The sequence below is a fragment of the Mobula birostris genome, chromosome 15, assembly GCF_030028105.1.
Source record: "Mobula birostris isolate sMobBir1 chromosome 15, sMobBir1.hap1, whole genome shotgun sequence".
NCBI classification, from domain to species: domain Eukaryota; kingdom Metazoa; phylum Chordata; class Chondrichthyes; order Myliobatiformes; family Myliobatidae; genus Mobula; species Mobula birostris.
This window is the reverse complement of record NC_092384.1, coordinates 27,773,195-27,794,600: the sequence shown is the minus strand read 5'-3', so window position 1 is coordinate 27,794,600 and position 21,406 is coordinate 27,773,195. Positions and strand designations below refer to the sequence as shown.

General features: G+C 43.0%; 1 protein-coding gene across 4 annotated transcripts in view; it reads left to right on the top strand.

Annotated features, from left to right (window-relative positions):
- The window catches only part of ripor1 (RHO family interacting cell polarization regulator 1), a 314,393-nt gene that overhangs the window by 203,520 nt on the left and 89,467 nt on the right, over positions 1–21,406 (top strand). For all 4 annotated transcript variants that reach the window (XM_072279516.1, XM_072279514.1, XM_072279515.1 and 1 more), the window contains exon 2: positions 10,359–10,485. In XM_072279516.1, the coding sequence (XP_072135617.1) occupies positions 10,385–10,485 (101 nt within the window). In that variant the 5' untranslated portion in view covers positions 10,359–10,384. The remainder of the gene's footprint in view (positions 1–10,358; positions 10,486–21,406) is intronic.

Below are 21,406 nucleotides of genomic sequence, written 5' to 3'. Positions count from 1 at the left end.
AAAAGCAGCTTTGTGAAGAAGGCATCTGCATTTTTACATGGACTATGTCCTATAAAAGCCAGAGTTGGTGTTATGATTTCATTAAATATTTTTGGTTTGTACAGATTTTACTTTGGAGAGCCAATGTCACAGACTGAATTGCTGCAGGCTTCATGGCCATCGTCTGTCATACAGATATGTAACAGGTCCTTCAGCTCACCCTATCCTTGCAGACTATCAAACACCCATTTACACTAAGCATTCAGTAATCTCTATTTTTATTCTCCCCATATGCTCATCAATGCCAATTCTACCACAAAAAAGGCAATTTACGGTGAGCAGTTAACCTACCAGCCTGCATGTCTTTGGGGTGTAGAGCACCTAGTTGAAACACATGGTCACAAAGAGAACATGCAGACTCCATGCAGACAGCACCAAAGTCAGTAAGGATTAACCTGGGTCACTAGAAGTTGTGAGGCAACACCCCACCAGCCGTGCTACTGCACAACCCTTTGTTACAATTTCCTGAGATGCCGAAGGAAACTTTAGGAACTCTAGGCTCCTTCTCTACTCCACCGTACAAGCTGCTAACTGTCCAAAATCTGCCATCGACCAGCTTAATCTTGCCAAGGACCATTGGTTTAGATACTCAACTGGCCGTGGGCTACTCCTTCATTCTCTGGTGGTAGACAGGATGAATTTGAATTTATTTAAATCTTACATCCATCCCACAACGTGAAGGAGTAAAAAGCTTTGCGTTATGAGTCTGTCATAATGTACATACAGGAAAATTTATGTGTAATGGGTTGTGGAAAGAAGCTTTCCCGTAGCCTGTTGGTCGTGGCTTTAATGCTGCAGTACCGTTTGCCAGAAGGAAGCGGCTGAAACAGTTTACGGTTGTGGTGACCGGTGTCCCTGATGATCTTCCGGGCCTTCTTTCTGCACCTGCTGTAAATGTCCTAAATGGAGAGAAGTTCACATCCACAGATGCACTTGGCTGTTCGTACCACTCTGCAGTGCCCAGCGATCAGGGTTGGTGCAGTTCCCGTACCAGGTGGTGATACACCCAGTCAGGATGCTCTTAATGGTGCCCCTGCAGAAGATCTTGAGGATTTGGGGAGCCCATGCTGATCTTCTTCAGTCTCCTGAGGTAGAGGAGATGCTGTTATGCTTTTTTTGCCAGGTAGCTGATATGTACAGTCCAGGTGAGATCTTCAGTGATGCGTATACTGAGGAACTTGAAGCGACTCACCCTCTCAACTGCAGACCCATTGATGTTGATCAGAGTGAGCCTGTCCCCGTGACTGTTCCTGTGTGGAAAAGAGCAGGACTGAAGCCTTGGGCATTGCAGGGAATAGTCCAACCACCTGCCTTCTATCTTGGACTATAGCAAGGAGCTAACATGAGAGCTGTGTTAGTTTGAGTATAAAATATTGCTTTAGCATTTAATCATAAAACTGTTCCATAGAGACCCAAATGCTGCTGAACGCTCGATGACCGTGTGTTCATATGAAAGATTGGTGGGCTAAGAGATCTGTAATTTATTCCTAAAGTGAGTTATGAGTTCACTCCGGACAACTCCCTAGTTGAATATTTTGAATATTTTCCAGGTTAGTTTTTGACGGCTTATGTTTTGGGTTTCATCTGTGTGTAGGGGTTACTTTGACTCTGAGTTCCATTCAGTGTGAATCACAAGTTGATTGCTTAGCACTGGGTATTCTGTTACTTTGCTCCTATCCTGATGTTCATTCTTTACTTACATGATGGGTCTGTTTGATTTTTACTGCATATTGGTAATCCTTTTAAAGAACTATATGGCTTGTGTGTGAGAACTTAACCATCTAGCTGTGCACACCAAATCCTAACGGATGTGAATGAAGGTGGCTTCCTTTTAAGACGATAAAAATAGTGGAAAGATCTAGGCTATTCAATCCCTTAATGCTGTACATAGTGATTATAACGTAGTAGATGTCTGTATAGCCTGTTAAGCCTATACTGATTGTATGTAAGTGCAGTCTGTTTAGTGTCACTACCTTGTCCTCTCCCGTAGCACTGTAAATTCTTACCTTTCAAAAATTAATGAAATATTACTCCTAGCAGTGCATTCCAGACATTAATCACACACTGTGTTAACTTTTTCCTCATGTTGGTATTGGTTCTTATGCCAATCACCTTTGTTCTAAAAGCAGACAAACTGCAGATGCTGTAAAAAGAAACTGCTAGAAACGCGCAGCAGCTCAGGCAGCATCTATGGATACAGAAACAAAGTTGGTGTTTGGGTTGATGGATTTCCATCAAATCTAGGAGGAATGCTCTATGTCCCCTAGTTTTTGATCCTTCCATCTTTGGAAATAGTTTGTCTCCTACCATCTTTGGAATGATTTCTCTCCTTCTGTCTTCGGAATGGCTTCTCTCCTTTTGTCTTTGGAAATGGCTTCTCTGTTTTTATCATGTCCAGATTTTCAAGGGTTTTACAAATCCTTATTGTATCCCTTTCAATGTTTTTTTCCCAATTTACCTGTGCAGTTAATCTTCTAATCCCTATAATTGTTTTGATAACTTCTGTCTCCTCCCTAAAGCTTTTCTATCTTTGCGAAAATGTGGTGCACAGTAGTGAACACAGTCTGCAGTTATGTATAAGTCAGAGTTTACAAAGACTCAGCATGCTATTGCGTCTCCTTCTAAAACCTGAACCCTTTTCCTTAAATGCCTTGGCTACTTTCAGTGATCTCTGCACGTATACCTCCAAATCCCTCTGTTCTTGTATATCTTATAGAATTGTGCTCACTGGTTTATATAATGCTTCTTCTCATTCCTCCTATTAAATTTCACATTTCTCAGCAGTTTAGTTTGCCATGTTTTCACCCACCCAACAGCAAGACTGTTTCTTCCTGCTCTTACCTACCTTACAATTTGTCACACATTCTGGTTTTGAAATTTAGAGATTTTGCCCTAAACACCTAAATACTGAATTTACCAATAGATACTAAGCAAAGAGGCAGACTTAGCGCTGACCTTTGGGGAACTCCAGTGCAGACCACGTCCCCCTTTTTGGTAACAAAAAACTCATGATGTGAAATGTTTTTTTTTTAATATAACCAATTTCTATCTCATTCTCTCCTTTTCATTCATTGAAAGGATGAATTGATCCATTTTGGCTTAGTGAATGATACACTTGTCATGGCTTGATGTTCTTTAATATTCTTAACCAGCAAAGACGGTCCATCAATTTTAAAGGATGTAACTTCCACTGTTCTGTATTGGAGAGAATTCCATGCTTACTAATACCTGTTTTCCTGAAGATATGTTTCCTAGCTGTTGTGTTGAATGGCTTGGCCCCAGTTTAATGGTTTTGTCCTCAGATCCTGCAACCTTAAACTGTGGAAAATTTCTGTCCACCCTATCAATTCTTTGTGAGCCCTGCAGAAAACCCTCAGTCAAATGACCCTTCGTCTTTTATGTTCTACTGAATACAGGATTGTTTTTGTTGTAATGTTTCTTAATAATTTAACTCTTGGAGCCCTGTTATATATGGGTGAATTTGTGTTACATCCTTGAAGAATATATCATCTTGTATATCATTGGGTAATATGTATCTGTGGTGATTTAAAAACCATTCGTTGTTCAGGCAAGGTATTTATATATAGTGGTTGAAACACTCCTACATGCTTGTCTTCCAAACACTCAATGCAGAGACCAGCATTCTTCAGCCTCTTCTGAAGGTCCCATCCTATTTGCTTTCAATGTGGTTAACCTCTGCTTGTACTAAGGCCAATTTGCAAAGGATTTGCCAATCACCTAATTTATTAATATTCATATAATTTGATCCTTCCTTCTACTCTGCAGCACAAGTACTGCGTTGTCACTTTGCATCACTGGCGAACTTGAACACCTTCCCTGCTGTCAGCAGTTGATGAGGGGTTGTGGTTCCACGCAGATGATCACTTATTAAGTCCTCCCAATTTGTTTAAGTGGCCATTATCACTGCTGACTTGCCTTTGGCAGCTTAGCCATTTTCTCAGCCAGCTCAATAATTTTCTTCTGGCTCAATCAACTTTAACTTCAGTTGACAGCCTCTTTACTAAGAAACATTCTCAAATACCTTCTGGAGTACCATAGAAATAACATCCATGACTATTCCCCTTCTCTGCTACTTTAGTTAACACTTCAAAACATTCAGTCTGCTTTATTAGATGTCATTTATTCATGCTAAATTCAAAGTAAATTTAAAGTACATATATGTCACCAAACATATGTAGGCACATGGCCAAGTGGTTAAGGCATTCGACTAGTGACCTGAAGGTCGTGAGTTCGAGCCCCAGCCGTGGCAGTGCGTTGTGTCCTTGAGCAAGGCACTTAACCACACAGTGCTCTGCAACGACACTGGTGCCAAGCTGTATCGGCCCTTGCCTGTCCCTTGGACAACATCGGTGTCGTGGAGAGGGAAGACTTGCAGCATGGGCAACTGCCGGTCTTCCATACAACCTTGCCCAGGCTTGCGCCCTGGAGAGTGAAGACTTTCCCAGCGTAGATCCATGGTCTCGCAAGACTAACAGACGCATTTATATATGTCACCAAATACGACCCAGAGAATCATTTTCTTGCAGGCATCCAACGAAGAAATACAATAGAATCAATGAAAAACTGCACACAAAGGCTTACAGCCAGCCAATGTGCAAAAGAAGACAAGTCTTGAAAATACCAAAAAATAATACTGTGAATATGAGTTCTAGAGTCCTTGAAAGTGAGTCTATAGGTTATATTCAGTGATCAGTTCAGAGTTCAGGTGAGTGAAGTTATCCATGCTGGTTCAGGAGCCTGATGGTTGAGGGGTAATAACTGTTCCTGAACCTAGTGGTGTGGGACCTAAGGCTCCTGTATGTCCTTCCTGATGGAAGCAGTGAGAAGAGAGCATGAGAACATGGCCTGGATGATTGAGTTCCTGGGTTGTAGACTTGTTCTAAATGCACTGTGCATTTAACTTGATGTGATTCATGTACAAGAACACCAGATCCAACACCAATATTTTTCAGTCTCTCACCAGTTTAAAAAAAAGTTTAAGCCAGTTACATCTTCCTCACAGCTTGCACGTCACCCAGTTTTGTCTCTTCAGAAAACGTTGATGCAATGCACTTGGTTTCCTTCCCAAGTGATTGATATAGATTGTGAACAGTTTGACCCACAACACCAATCCCTGTCACACCCTGATAACCATAGCCTCCTCACGTAACCTGGACAAGGTTGTATGGAAGACCGGCAGTTGCCCATGCAGCCAGTCTCCCCTCTCCACGACACCGATGTTGTCCAAGGGAAGGGCACTAGGGCCGATACAGCTTGTCACCAGTGTCGTTGCAGAGCACTGTGTTGTTAAGTGCCTTGCTCAAGGACACAACAGGCTGCCTCGGCTGGGGCTTGAACTCACAACCTTCAGATCGTTAGTCGAATGCCTTAACCACTTGGCCACGTGCCCACACTGATTTATGTAATACGGTCTTTAAATTAGTTAACTATTTTTCCAGACCATTTTTCCACTTGCGTTTTTATGCCTAAAAGGGATTATGTGTCATAAACTATGTATTAACTCTTTAAAGGCCAGGCATTTCTTGTCTCATGGGTCTATGTGGTTAATTTGTTGAGTGGGAACACAGGAACCAATCTGAACGGGGGTACACAACTGGAACTTAAAACCCTTACAGACAAGACACAGTACTTTTCATTTTAAATAGTAGATTGAGAGGATTTGGAATTAAAATAGTTTACTTTATGTAAATTTTTCTTTGCATTGTTTATATCTCCCTCGGGTCTTTGCCCTGTTGTGCTTCAGGAAGCATCAGAAATTTCCTGACAATTTCTCTGTGTGGATTACAAATAGTAACCATCTAACCCTTGGGGCACACCACTGCTATTAATACTCTTGAGAAGGGAAGATTTCTTATGGCTTTGAGTCATTGAGGCTTCTGTCTTCATTGCATTTGTAGAATTGTCCAAAATCCCATATTGAGTAACTTGGGATGTTCAGTGAAATCTGTTGCTCAGATTTTTTAAAATTTTATAACCATGATCATGGCATTAAATGTAACGGAGCCTCTTCTCCTGGAGTGAATAGCAGGTCTTCATATATCACCAGATTTTGTCTTGTGTAACTGAACTGAAGTAAGTTTATTTTTTTTTATATTTTGTGTTCCACTTTGCAGTGTTGATAATGTGTGATAATAGGCAGACTATTGACAAACCATAGGCCTTTATAGATGATACTCTGTATATAGAAACACCGACTCGGAGAACAGAGAAGTAGAGAGTTCCAAAATTAAAAAAAGATTAAAGTGGGAATGAAAGACTACACTTGTTTCATTACTGTTATTGAAAGGGCTCTCCCAGTACTGCTGAAATTATGTATTTCAAATAACAGCAAAATGAACTGTAGTGTATCTCCTGTTGACTCAAACTTCCTGAACATATGTAAGAAAGGTGCTTGTGGCAAGAGATAACATACTCCCGCCGTTAAGTCTCTAATAATTTGTATATTTAAGTTAAATTATAGAATTTGGTGTAATTACTCTCTCTCTCAAATAAAAACATAATTTAGGAATTCTTCTTTCTTTGGTGGTCCCTTGGGACTACTTGCTTCCGTTTCAATCTTGTGATTTCTGAGGCAGCTAATGAGGCCAATGTGGGAATCCCAGATTCATGGAGTCACACAGTATGGGAACGGGCCCTGTGGGTCATAGAGTCCATGTTAATTATCAGGCGCCCCAAGCTGAAGCTGATCCTACACAAATCCTTTTTATTTTCCCTCATGTTCCGATCAAACCCCGCCGGATTCTATCACTCATTTGCACATCAGGGCCAAGTCACTACAGCTAGTTCCCTGTCTTTGAGACGTGGGAGGAATTCAGAACACTCAGTGGAGGTCCATGTGGTCAGGCGGGGAGAATGTGCCCAGAGGTCGTGATTGAACCTGGGAACCTTGAATTGTGAGGCAGCAGCTCTGCCATTGCACCACATCACCCTCTACCCCAGACAGAGTAGGCACTACCTAATGCAGCAGACATGTGACTAGTATGCTGTACTTGAGGTTTTCAGTGAGTGCCCCTAACCTCACTTTCAGTTTTTGTGGGCCAGAAACACGCAAGAATCAGTGGAAAAGTTTAATTTCTTTCAGTTTGCACAGAGCATGGGTTTGATAATCCAGGTCCCTACTTAGATTAGGTGCCCGATAATCTCTTCCCGTGGTAAAGCTGGTTGCCTTTGAGAATCTGGTATCGGTGATGTGCCTAATGGAGCTGACCGTGTAACTGGAATCTCGGTGCTGAGGATGTTAGCCCTGAGAGGACACTGACATTACTGTCTTCCAGTTAATTCAAAGGGTTTTTGCAAAGGCAGAGCTGATTTGAGCCTTCAGATTTGCCACTGCAGGCAATTTAGCAACACAGCAGATAACTCGGCTGGCCCCACGTTGTCCAAAAGTTGTGCTGGCACATTGAAAATGAGGGCAAGGGTGTTGCTGAGATAGGGGGGCAGTGTTTCGTATTTTCTGGAGTCTCATCATGGACCTCCTGTTATTGCAGAGATGTGTGGTGTAACAAGTTCCAGAGATGTGTGGTGTAACAAGGGCTGGTGGTGAGAGGATTTTTGTTCTGTGGTTTCCTGACTGCTGGCTCCAACTGGCTGGAAATACTCATCAAGCTGGGTAACACTGTGCAGAGAGAAACAAGAGTTAATGTTTCAGGTCGACAGCCTTCACTCAGAACTGGGAGAATTTAGAAACTAAGCATTTTTTGTAAAGTTCCTGAGAAGGGGAAAGAGGGTGGAGTGAATAAAGAAAAACATATGATGGGGTGAAGACCAAGATGGTGCAGACTGGAATCAACTAAGGCTGGAGGAAGCTTGTAAATGGCAGCCAACCTGTTTGAAGGAGGTGTAAATAGAGGCAGGTTAGAGAGGAGAGAAATTGAACACAGCCCATGCTGGAGGCCTGAATAAAGGAGGATGCTGGAAAAGTCCAGCAGGTCAGGCAGCGTCTGTGGGGAGAGGAAAATCTTGTGCAGCGAAAGCAGCAAGGGACTGAAAAGTACCAAAGTGCTGACACTAGAAATCTGAGGCTTAGTAGAAAATGTTGGAAGCACTCATCAAGCAAGGCCGAATCGATGGAGAGAGAAATCAAGCTAACGTGCTCCCCAGCTATGGAAGGTAATAGACCAGAACTGTCAACTCTGTCCCCTCTCCAGATGCTGACTGACCCACTAAGCTCCCCCAGCATTTCCTGTTCCTGCACCAGGGCTAGCCAGCTTCGACCCCAGTCAGGAAGACAATGATCTGAGATTGTGAGCAGAAGCCTGGTTGGGTGGAAGTTGTTGGGCTTCACTGGAACAGTGTAAGAGGGCAAAGGCAGAGAGGTAGGAATATGATGGGGAGTTGATGTTCTCAGGATATCAGTTGGAACAACTGTTCGTGTGGGGTCACTCTTGCAAACTCAGTGGAGATTGGCAGAGCAGTCCCGGTTTTGTTTCTCCGGTGCTCAGCTACTGTTTCCCTTATTTGATACACGTGCCAGTCTGTAAAGTACTTGTCAGTTAAGAAATCCAGATTGATTTACTGATCTGTCGTGTCCAATAAGCATTTGGATGTCTTTCAGCTATCTGGTGAAAAAAAAGCACAACAGTCCCCTTTTCACCTCAGACGGTTGAGGAAGTTTGGTATGGGCCCCCAGATCCTAAGAACTTTCTACAAGGGCACAATTGAGAGCATCCTGACCGGCAGCATCACTGCCTGGTATAGGAACTGTACTTCCATTAATCGCAGGACTCTGCAGAGAGTGTGTGGACATCCCAGTGCATCTATAGTTGTGAACTTCCCATGATTCAGGACATTTACAAGGACAGGTGTGTAAAAAGGGCCTGTAGGATCACTGGGGACCCAAGGCATCCCAACAGAAACTATTCCAGCTGCTACCATCCGGGAAACGGTACCGCGGCATAAAAGCCAGGACCAACAGGCTTCGGGACATCATCTTCCACCAGGCCATCAAACTGATGAATTCACACTGATTTGAGTGTACTCTATATTACATTGACTGTTCTGGTTATTATAAATTACTATGATTGTACATGGTACATTTAGATGGAGACGTAACATAAAGATTTTTACTCCTCATGTATGTGAAGGATATAAGAAATAAAGTCAATTCAATTCAATTTTTGGACTTCATATATTATTGAAGGCTGTTTCTGCGTGAGAGGCCTCCTTCGGTTAGAGTTGACCATGGTTATTGTGTCCTAGCTGTCTAGATAAGCAAGCCTGAACAGTACAATATGGAGAGCAAGCTCCCCCTCTCTGCATCTGATGAACCTAGAGGAACGGCAGAGACCGATACAATTTGGTACCAGCAGTGTCGCAGGAGTTGCCAGTCAGCATTCAACTCAATGTAGGACTGCCTTAGGGACTCCAGCTCCGGATTTTTCCCTCGGGTTTACTCCTGAAGCCCTCCCCATGAGTGGAAGGCAGCTGAGGTTTGAAATCAGAGTGTTCCTTCTCCTAGATGAGCTGTAACCATGGCTGACAAGCCCCATCGACCCGAAACAACTGGTTTTAAGGCACCATAACCTGCCTTTGCCCCTTCTCCTGTCAATAGAAATGGTTCCGCCAGGCTCAGTACCTGAGCCACACATGAAGGCCAGGAGCTGGACTTGGTTGTCAGAGGCTACTTGAGCCACATGCCATTGGGAGCTTGTCCCCATTACCTCCCCCGGCAAAAACAGCCCTGGGGCTCTTTACTGTATCTGATTTAGAGCAATATATGTAAAAAGGCAACATATAATAACAACTGTCAAGACCTGGCCACTCAGACTTGCCACGCATTTTGATGACAGGTTTTGGATCATAACTGTGAATATGCTTGGTTATGTACCTAATGTAGCTCATTCTACCTGTAAGTCATCAGCACTTAAAGCTTGTATTGAATAATGTAAATGTGTAATGTGACTGTACAACAAATAGCAAGCAGCATTCTCACTTAGCAAGAACTGGCATTTCAAAGTGTTGACTGCAAACTCTCCATCAGTACAGTACTGCAATAAGACAGTCTTCCTTCCTGTGTTGCTTCCTGGCCTGATTATGTATTCTGCATTGAACTGATGAGAGAATTGAAGCCTGAAATGCATGATGTGTGGTTCTGCTGCCAAGCAATAAAGCTGCATTGCAGGGTCTAATTAATTTATACATAAACCCTTGTGGCCAATTATAAAATCAGTTATAGCTTTCTGTTTTTTTTTTACAAAACCTTTGGACAAACTGAAGGATTGTAATTACATTAATAGTTTTGACTCAGCTGTATGAACCTGGATGGGGAGAAGTTCATCACTGACTCTCTGTTTCTCCAGGGCTCTGAGCCGGGACACCGTTCGCAATGTCACTGTCCGTGCGGCCGGTGCGCCGCATTTTCTGCACTGGAATTACTAGGAGTCATTCTTTTGCTGGAGTCACTTCGCCAAAGGACAAAACATTCAGGTTAGTGAAATTTGCATACGGGGTATGCCTTTGGTCATTCGCACAAAGAACCAGAATTCCAGTACAACACTTTCATTTTTATTGGAGTGATGTGGAAAAGCCATAAATTTTAGGGGTATGCTGCACTGAAGATTCTGTCTGTTAAGGCATTGAACCATCATGGTCCTGATCTGTCAGAGAACAGAACAGCTGTGATCTGCACTGAGTCACAGATTCTGGTTAGACTAACAGCAAGAGCCCGAAGACACCAAAATGTCAGGCGTTGTTGCCACTATCCCAGAACCCTTTGGCTATGAAAGGACCCCTCCCCACACACACTTTTCCCAGTGGCCACCTCTCCCTTTCCTATACAACAGATGAGTTCTTTCAGGAAGAAAGTGTCATTGCTGAAACCCAACAATTTAGAACAAAGCGTTATGCTTTCCCATAGTGTCTTTCAGAGCATCAAGCTGTCCCAGATTATTTAAATGCAAATGAAATGCAACGTATTTATTTGGAAGAATTTATTTCTTTAAAGAAGAAACACATTTCAAAAAGGTGGTATTCATCATTAAGGACCCTTATCACCTAGGACTTGCTTTCTTCTTTTTACTGCCATCAGGGAGGAGGTACAGGAGCCTGAAGACACATACTCAACATTTTAGGAACAGCTACTTCCCCTCCACCATCAGGTTTCTGAATAGACAACGAACCAACCCATGAACACTACTTCAGTGCATTTGTCACAATCTGGAGAAAATCTGCAGATAATGGAGGAACTCAACAGGCCGGGCAGCATCTATGGGGAAAAAAAAGTGCAGTGGAAGTACAGTCTCTGTCTCTTTCACCAATCAACTTCTCAGCTCTACTTCATCCCTCCCCCTCCAGGGTTTGCCTATCACCTGGTGTTTCTCCCTCCCCTCCTCCCATCTTTTAAATCTACGCCTCAGCCTTTTTTCTCCAGTCCTGCTCTGAAGGGTTCCGGCCCAAAACATTGACTGTACTTTTTTCCATAGGTGCTGCCTGGCCTGCTGAGTTCCTCCCGCATTTTGTGTGTGTTTCACTCTATTTATTCTCTTTTTGCACCACTTATTTAATTTAATGTAGATGTGTATTTCATATTGTAATTATATTTATTTCATGTTTTATGTGTTGCACTACTGTTGCTGCAAAACAACAAATTTCACAACATGTGTCAGTGATATTACTCCTAATTCTGGATCACACTGTCTATGGAAATAAATGGAGGTATTGCATTTCCAGGAGGTTATAAGACCATAAGACAAAGGAGCAGAAGTAAGCCATTTGGCCCATCGAGTCTGCTCCGCCATTTTATCATGAGCCGATCCATTTTATCCTATTTAGTCCCACTGCCCCGCCTTTTCACCATAACCTTTGATGCCCTGGCTACTCAGATACCTGTCAATCTCTGCCTTAAATACGCCCAATGACTTGGCCTCCACTGCTGCCCGTGGCAACAAATTCCATAGATTCACCACCCTCTGACTAAAAAAATTTCTTCGCATTTCTGTTCTGAAAGGGCGCCCTTCAATCCTGAAGTCATGCCCTCTCGTACTAGACTCCCCCATCATGGGAAACAACTTTGCCATATCCACTCTGTCCATGCCTTTTAACATTCGAAAGGTTTCTATGAGGTCTCCCCTCATTCTTCTAAACTCCAAGGAATATAGTCCAAGAGCGGACAAACGTTCCTCATATGTTAACCCTCTCATTCCTGGAATCATTCTCGTGAATCTTCTCTGTACCCTCTCCAACGTCAGCACATCCTTTCTTAAATAAGGAGACCAAAACTGCCCACAGTACTCCAAGTGAGGTCTCACCAGCGCCTTATAGAGCCTCAATATCACATCCCTGCTCCTATACTCTATTCCTCTAGAAATAAATGCCAACATTGCATTCGCCTTCTTCACTACTGACTCAACCTGGAGGTTAACTTTAAGGGAATCCTGTACGAGGACTCCCAAGTCCCGTTGCATCTCAGAACTTTGAATTCTTTCCCCATTTAAATAATAGTCTGCCTGTTTATTTTTTCTGCCAAAGTGCATAACCATACACTTTCCAACATTGTACTTCATTTGCCACTTCTCTGCCCATTCTTCCAATCTATCCAAGTCTCTCTGCAGACTCTCCGTTTCCTCAGCACTACCGGCCCCTCCACCTATCTTCGTATCGTCAGCAAACTTAGCCACAAAGCCATCTATTCCATAATCCAAATCGTTGATGTACAATGTAAAAAGAAGCGGCCCCAACACTGATCCCTGTGGAACACCACTGGTAACCGGCAGCCAACCAGAATAGGATCCCTTTATTCCCACTCTGTATTTCCTGCCAATCAGCCAACGCTCTATCCACGTATGTAACTTTCCCGTAATTCCATGGGCTCTTATCTTGTTAAGTAGCTTCATGTGTGGCACCTTGTCAAAGGCCTTCTGAAAATCCAAATATACAACATCCACTGCATCTCCCTTGTCTAGCCTACTGGTAATTTCCTCAAAAAATTGTAATAGGTTTGTCAGGCAGGATTTTCCTTTAAGGAATCCATGCTGAGTTCTGCCTATCTTGTCATATGCCTCCAGGTACTCTGTAACCTCATCCTTGACAATCGACTCCAACAACTTCCCAACCACCAACGTCAAGCTAACAGGTCTATAATTTCCTTTTTGCTTCCTTGCCCCCTTCTTAAATAGCGGAGTGACATTTGCAATCTTCCAGTCTTCTGGAACCATGCCAGAATCTATCGACTTTTGAAAGATCATCGCTAATGTCTCTGCAATCTCCACAGCTACTTCCTTCAGAATACGAGGGTGCATTCCATCTGGTCCGGGAGATTTATTGACCTTTAGCCTGTTCGGCTTCCTGTGTACTTTCTCTGTCGTAATTGTGACTGCGCACACTTCTCTTCCCTGCCACCCTTGAGTGTCCGGTATCCTGCTGTCTTCCTCAGTGAAGACTGATGCACAATACTTGTTCAGTTCCTCTGCCATCTCCTTATCTCCCATTACAATTTCTCCAGTATCATTTTCTATCGATCCTATATCTACTCTCACCTGTCTTTTACTCTTTATGTACTTGAAAAAGCTTTTAGTATCCTCTTTGATATTATTTGCTAGTTTCCTTTAATAGTTAATCTTTTCTCTCTTAATGACCTTCTTGGTTTCCTTTTGTAAGGTTTTAAAGACTTCCCAATCCTCTGTCTTCCCACTAATTTTTGCTTCCTTGTATGCCCTCTCCTTTGCTTTAACTTTGGCTTTGACTTCTCTTGTCAACCACGGTTGCATCCTTTTTCCACTCGAAAATTTCTTCTTTTTTGGAATATACCTGTCTTGCACATTCCTCATTTTTCGCATAAACTCCAGCCACTGCTGTTCTGCCGTCTTTCCCGCCAGTGTCTCTTTCCAGTCAACTTTGGCCAGTTCCTCTCTCATGCCACTGTAATTTCCTTTACTCCACTGAAACACCGACACATCAGATTTCGGCTTTTCTTTTTCTAATTTCACAGTGAGCTCAATCATGTTATGATCACTGCCTCCTAAGGGTTCTTTCACCTCAATCTCTCCAATCACCTCTGGTTCATTACACAATACCCAATCCAGTACAGCCGATCCCCTAGTGGGCTCAACTACAAGCTGTTCTAAAAAACCATCTCACAGACATTCTACAAATTCTCTGTCTTGAGATCCAGTGCCGACCTGATTTTTCCAATCTACTCGCATGTTAAAATCCCCCACAATTATCATAACACTGCCCTTCTGACAAGCCTTTTCTATTTCCAGTTGTAATTTGTAGTCCACATCCCTGCAGCTGTTTGGAGGCCTATGAATAACTGCCATCAGGGTCTTTTTACCCCTGCTATTCCTTAGCTCAACCCATAAAGATTCTGCACCTTCCGATCCTATATCGCCTCTTTCTAACGATTTAATATCATTTCTTACCAATAAAGCCACGCCTCCCCCTCTGCCTACCTTCCTATCCTTCCGATACACCGTGTATCCTTGGACGTTCCGCTCCCAGAGACATGCATCCTTTAGCCAGGTCTCAGTGATGGCCACAATATCATACCTGCCAATCTGTAGCTGTACAACAAGATCATCCACCTTATTCCTTATGCTGTGTGCATTTAAGTACAACACCTTAAGACCAGTATTTGATACTTTTTGCTTTGATTTCACTGCAACTTTATTGCACTTCAACTCATCCCAATGGCTACACATTTGCCCCATCACCTGCCTGTCTTTCCTGACATCTTTACTGCTCACTATCTTAGATTTATTTCTGTTATCCCCTTCCTCTGCTCTATCATTCCGGTTCCCATCCCCCTGCCAAATTAGTTTAAACCCTCCCTAACAGCTCTATTAAACTTTCCCGCCAGGATATTGGTCCTGGATATTAAGGAAGACATAAGTTCATGGTCCAAAATAACATGTTGGTGGGATAGAAGACTGGTTAGCTTGTGGGAAACAGAGACTAGACAACATCGAATCTTCGAGTTAGCAAAATGTAACAAAAAGAGTGCCACACAACTCAGTGCTATTGCTTCAACGTTTTACACTTTGAAGGAACTGGAGAAAGAGTTGCTGTTACCAAAGGATGGATAAGTAATATGTAAAGTGGATGTAAGGATATTGTAAGGTTAGTGTATCGCTGATCGAGGTTCAATGTCTGTTTCTTCCGGATGTTCTGGTTTCATAGAAACATAGAAAACCTACAGCACAATACAGGCCCTTCGGCCCACAAAGCTGTGCCGAACAGGTTCTTACCTTAGAAATTACCTAGGGTTACCCATAGTCCTCTGTTTTTCTGAGGTCCAAGTACCTGTCCAGGAGTCTCTTAAAAGACCCTATCATATCCGTCTCCACCACCGTTGCTGGCAGCCCATTTCACACACTCATGACTCTCGCTGTGTTTTAAAAAAAAAACTTACCCTGATAGCTCCTCTGTACCGACTTCCAAGCACCTTAAAACTGTGCCTTCTCATGCTGGCCATTCCAGCCCTGGGAAAAAGCTTCGGACTATCCACACGATCAATGCCTCTCATCATCTTATACCTCTCTATCAGGTCACCTCTCATCCTCCGTCGCTCCAAGGAGAAAGGGCTGAGTTCACTCAACCTATTCTCATAAGGCATGCTCCCCAATCCAGGCAACATCCTTTTAAATCTCCTCTGCACCCTTTCTATGGTTTCCACATTCTTCCTATAGTGAGACGACCAGAACTGAGCACAGTATTCCAAGTGGGGTCTGACCAGGGTCCTATATACAGTGGCATGCAAAAGTTTGGGCACCCCGATCAAAATTTCTGTTACTGTGAATAGTAAAGTGAGTAGAAGATGAACTGATCTCTAAAAGTCATAAAGTTAAAGATGAAACATTCTTTTCTTTAAGCAAGATAAGTGTATTATTTTCGCTTTGTACAATTTTAGAGTGAAAATAAGGAAAGGAGCACCATGCAAAAGTTTGGGCACCCCAAGAGATTTGAGCTCTCAGATAACTTTTACCAAGGTCTCAGACCTTAATTAGCTTATTAGGACTATGGCTTGTTCACAGTCATCATTACGAAAGGCCAGGTGATGCAAATTTCAAAGCTTTATAAATACCCTGACTCCTCAAACCTTGTCCCAACAATCAGCAGCCATGGGCTCCTCTAAGCAGCTCCCTAGCACTCTGAAAATTAAAATAAATGATGCCCACAAAGCAAGAGAAGGCTATAAGAAGATTGCAAAGCGTTTTCAGGTAGCCATTTCCTCAGTTCATAATGTAATGGAGAAATGGCAGTTAACAGGAACGGTGGAGGTCAAATTGAGGTCTGGAAGACCAAGAAAACTTTCCGAGAGAACTGCTCATAGGATTGCTAGAAAGGCAAATCAAAACCCCCGTTTGACTGCAAAAGACCTTCAGGAAGATTTAGCAGACTCTGGAGTGGTGGTGCACTGTTCTACTGTGCAGCGACACCTGCACGAATATGACCTTCATGGAAAGGTCATCAGAAGAAAACCTTTCCTGAATCCTCACCACAAAATTCAGTATCAGAAATTTGCAAAGGAACTTCTAAACGAGCCTGATGCATTTTGGAAACAAGTCCTGTGGACTGATGAAGTTAAAATAGAACTTTTTGGCTGCAATGAACAAAGGTATGTTTAGAGAAAAAAGGGCTCAGAATTTCATGAAAAGAACCCTCTCCAACTGTTAAGCACAGAGGTGGATCGATCATGCTTTGGGCTTTTGTTGCAGCCAGTGGCACGGGGAAGATTTCACTGGTAGAGGGAAGAATGAACTCAGTTAAATACCAGCAAATTCTGGAAGCAAACATTACACCGTCTGTATAAAAGCTGAAGATGAAAAGAGGATGGCTTCTACAACAGGATAATGATCCTAAACACACCTCAAAATCCACAATGGACTACCTCAAGAGGTGCGAGCTGAAGGTTTTGCCATGGCCCACAGTCCCCCAACCTAAACATCATCGAAAAACTGTGGATAGACCTCAAAAGAGCAGTGCATGCAAGAGGGCCCAAGAGTCTCACAGAACTAGAAGCCTTTTGCAAGGAAGAATGGGTGAAAATCCCCCAAACAAGAACTGAAAGACTCTTAGCTGGCTAGAGAAAGTGTTTACAAGCTGTGATACTTGCCAAAGGGGGTGTTACTAAGTACTGACCAAACTTGCTTCGGGCCCTTTTCCTTTTTTGTTATTTTGAAACTGTAAAAGATGGAAATAAAAAAGTAACCTTGCTTAAAATATTAAAGAAATGTGTCATCTTTTGGAAATCAGGTCATCTTTTACTCACTTAGCTATTCACAGTAACAGCAATTTTGACCAAGGGTGCCCCAACTTTTGCATGCCACTGTAGCTGCAACATTAGCCCTCAGCTCCTAAACTCAGTCCCATGACTGATGAAGGCCAATGCACCGTATGCTTTCTGAACCACAGAGTCAAACTGGGCAGCAGCTTTGAGTTTCCTTCCACATTACAAAGATGTACACTTAGGGTTAGTGAGTCGTGGGCATGTTGTGGTGGCACTGAAAGCATAATGACACTTGCGGGCTGCATCGCAAAATCCTTGCTGTTGTGATTTGACGCAGACGACTAATGATTAATATTGTTTCACAGCTACACAGACTAACCATTTCTCTGAACAGGAAATTTTTACACGGTCTGAAAACTGCGCAGCATTTTAAATGTTTTATAGTATGTATACTTTGAATATTTGGAATAAAATTCAAAAATCTGATTAATTGGAGGGTATAATGAAATGCAATGCAACAAAGAAAATGTTTCCTTTTTGTAAATTTTTTTCCTCACCTGTTTTTTTTTTTACTAATGCTTTGTCTATAAATGCTGTTCAGATTAATTTCACATCCAGATGAAAAATACGTCTTGATCCTCATTATATCATCCATATGTTCCACTTCTGCTTCTGTGTTTCTGGATTCATATTTGAATAAGACAGAATCCACATTAATATTCTGCACTAGAAGCTTGAAATGTTCCAACAATTTGCAACTAGAATTGACAGTTTTTCAAATTCTTCATTTCTAAGCACATAGTTCAACATATCAGTGGATGTCTCAATTAAGCCAGTCTTAACTTTTGCAGGAATGATAAATTTGAAATCACTGTATTAACATAAAACATTGAATAGTACAGCAAAGTACTATTTGGCCCACAGCGTTGTGCCGACCCTCAAACCCTGCCCCCCATATAGCACCCCACCTTAAATTCCTCCATATACCTGTCTAGTAGTCTCTTAAATTTCACTAGTGTATCTGCCTCCACCACTGACTCAGGCAGTGCATTCCACGCACCAACCACTCTCCGAGTAAAAAACCTCCCTCTAATATCCCCCTTGAACTTCCCACCCCTTACCTTAAAGCCATGTCCTCTTGTATTGAGCAGTGGTGCCCTGGGGAAGAGGCGCTGGCTATCCACTTTATCTATACCTCTTAGTTTCTTGTACACCTCTATCATGTCTCCTCTCATCCTCCTTCTCTCCAAAGAGTAAAGCCCTAGCTCCCTTGATCTCTGATCATAATGCATACTCTCTAAACCAGGCAGCATCCTGGTAAATCTCCTCTGTACCCTTTCCAATGCTTCCACATCCTTCCTATAGTGAGGCGACCAGAACTGGACACAGTTCTGGACACTCCAAGTGTGGCCTAGCCAGAGTTTTATAGAGCTGCATCATTACCTCGTGACTCTTAAACTCTATCCCTCGACTTATGAAAGCTAACACACCATAAGCTTTCTTAACTACACTATCTACCTGTGAGGCAACTTTCAGGGATCTGTGGACATGTACCCCCAGATCCCTCTGCTCCTCCACACTACCAAATATCCTACCATTTTCTGAATAAGCCTACCATGTGGAACCTTGTCAAATGCCTTACTAAAATCCATGTAGATCATATCCACTGCACTACCCTCATCTATATGCCTGGTCACCTCCTCAAAGAACTCTATCAGGATTGTTAGACATGATCTGCCCTTCACAAAGCCATGCTGACTGTCCCTGATCAGACCATGGTTCTCTAAGTGCCCAGAGATCCTATCTTGAAGAATCTTTTCCAACAGCTTTCCCACCACAGACGTAAGGCTCACTGGTCTATAATTACCTGGACTATCCCTACTACCTTTTTTGAACAAGGGAGCAACATTCGCCTCCCTCCAATCCTCCGGTACCATTCCTGTGGACAACAAGGACATAAAGATCCTAGCCAGAGGCTCAGCAGTCTCTTCCCTCACCTTGTGGAGCAGCCTGGGGAATATTCTGTCAGGCCCCGGGGACTCATCCGTCCTAATGTATTTTAACAACTCCAACACCTCCTCTCCCTTAATATCAACATGCTCCAGAACATCAACCTCACTCATATTGTCCTCACCGTCATCAAGTTCCCTCTCATTGGTGAATGCCGAAGACAAGTATTCATTGAGGATCTCGCTCACTTCCACAGCCTCCAAGCACACCTTCCCACCTTTATCTCTAATCGGTCCTACCTTCACTCCTGTCATCCTTTTTTTCTTCACATAATTGAAGAATGCCTTGGGGTTTTCCTTTACCCTACTTGCCAAGGCCTTCTCATGCCCCCTTCTTGCTCTTCTCAGCCTCTTCTTAAGCTCCTTTCTTGCTACCCTATATTCCTCAATAGACCAATCTGATCCTTTCTTTCTAAACCTCATGTATGCTGCCTTTTTCCAGCTGGCTGACTAGATTTTCCACCTCACTTGTCACCCATGGTTCCTTCACCCTACCATTCTTTATCTTCCTCACTGGGACAAATTTATCCCTAACATCCTAAATATCGACCACATGTCCACAGTATATTTCCGTGCAAAAACAGCATCCCAATTCACACCCGCAAGTTCTAGCCTTATAGCCTTATAATTTGCCCTTCCCCAATTAAAAATTTTCCTGTCCTCTCTGATTCTATCCTTTTCCATGATAATGCTAAAGGCCAGGGAGCAGTGGTCAGTATCCCCCAGATGCTCACCCACTGAGAGATCTGTGACCTGACCTGGTTCGTTACCTAATACTAGATCTAGTATGGCATTCCCCGTAGTTGGCTTGTCAACATACTGTGACAGGAATCCATCCTGGACACAGTTAACAAACTCTGCCCTGTCTAAACTCTTGGAACTAATCAGGTGCCAATCAATATTAGGGAAGTTAAATTCACCCATGATAACAACCCTGTTATTTTTGCACCTTTCCAAAATCTGCCTCCCTGTCTGCTCCTCTGTATCTCTGCTGCTACCAGGGGACCTACAGAATACCCCCAGTAGAGTAACTGCTCCCTTCCTGTTCTTGACTTCCACCCATACTGACTCAGAAGAGGATCCTGCTACATTACCCACCCTTTCTGTAGCTGTAATAGTATTGCTGTGATGTTTTTTGAGGCACCACCTTGTGTATAAAAGAGAACTCAAGCTGTGCAACAACAAAGGATATCGGGTGGGAGCATTTCAGTGACTGCACAGCCACATACCCACGCAGCTTGAAGGGAACAGTCCAGATGACACATTACAGTGTATGTTTTGATATTTGTGACAAAGAAAACAAATCTTTTTTGGAGATGTTGATCTGTTAAGCAAGTAGGCAAAGATCTAGCATACGAAGTATGAGGATAAATGTCAAATTGTCCATTTTGATCAGAAGTATAAAAGTTGGAATGATATGGAGTGGGATTCGTGTATCCTCGTGCAGGATTTACAAAAGCCTAGTGAGCAGGTATGGTGAATTAGCTGATCCAACCTTGTGCCTCAAAATTGTGCTCGCCTGTGGCAGTTTGAATGAAGACTTGGAAGTCTGCTGAAGCCTACAGAATTATAAATGGGCATAGAATAACTACCATCAGGATGGGTGGGACAAAAGTAAATATATTTTGTTGGGATTCTTTTTTTGTCTGGCAGAGATTTCTGGTTTCCTTGAATGATTGTTTAAATTGTGTGCTTTAATGAACCAGAAATGCAGGGCATGCATTGGTACTATAAGTATTTAACAAAATGGGTTATGTAGTCGTTCAAATCCGGCCTATGGTCAGGCCACACTTAGATCCCCTCCAGTTCGCCTACCAGCCCCAACTAGGAGTTGAGGATGCCATCGTCTACCTGCTGAACCGTGTCTGTGCCCACCTGGACAAGCCAGTAGGCATTGTGAGGGTCATGTTTTTTGACTTCTCCAGTGCGTTCAACACCATCCGCCCTGCTCTGCTGGGGGAGAAGCTGACAGCGATGCAGGTGGATGCTTCCCTGGTATCATGGATTCTTGGTTACCTGACTGGCAGACCACAGTATGTGTGCTTGCAACACTGTGTGTCCGACAGAGTGATCAGCAGCACTGGGGCTCCACAGGGGACTGTCTTGTCTCCCTTTCTCTTCACCATTTACACCTCGGACTTCAACTACTGCACAGAGTCTTGTCATCTTCAGA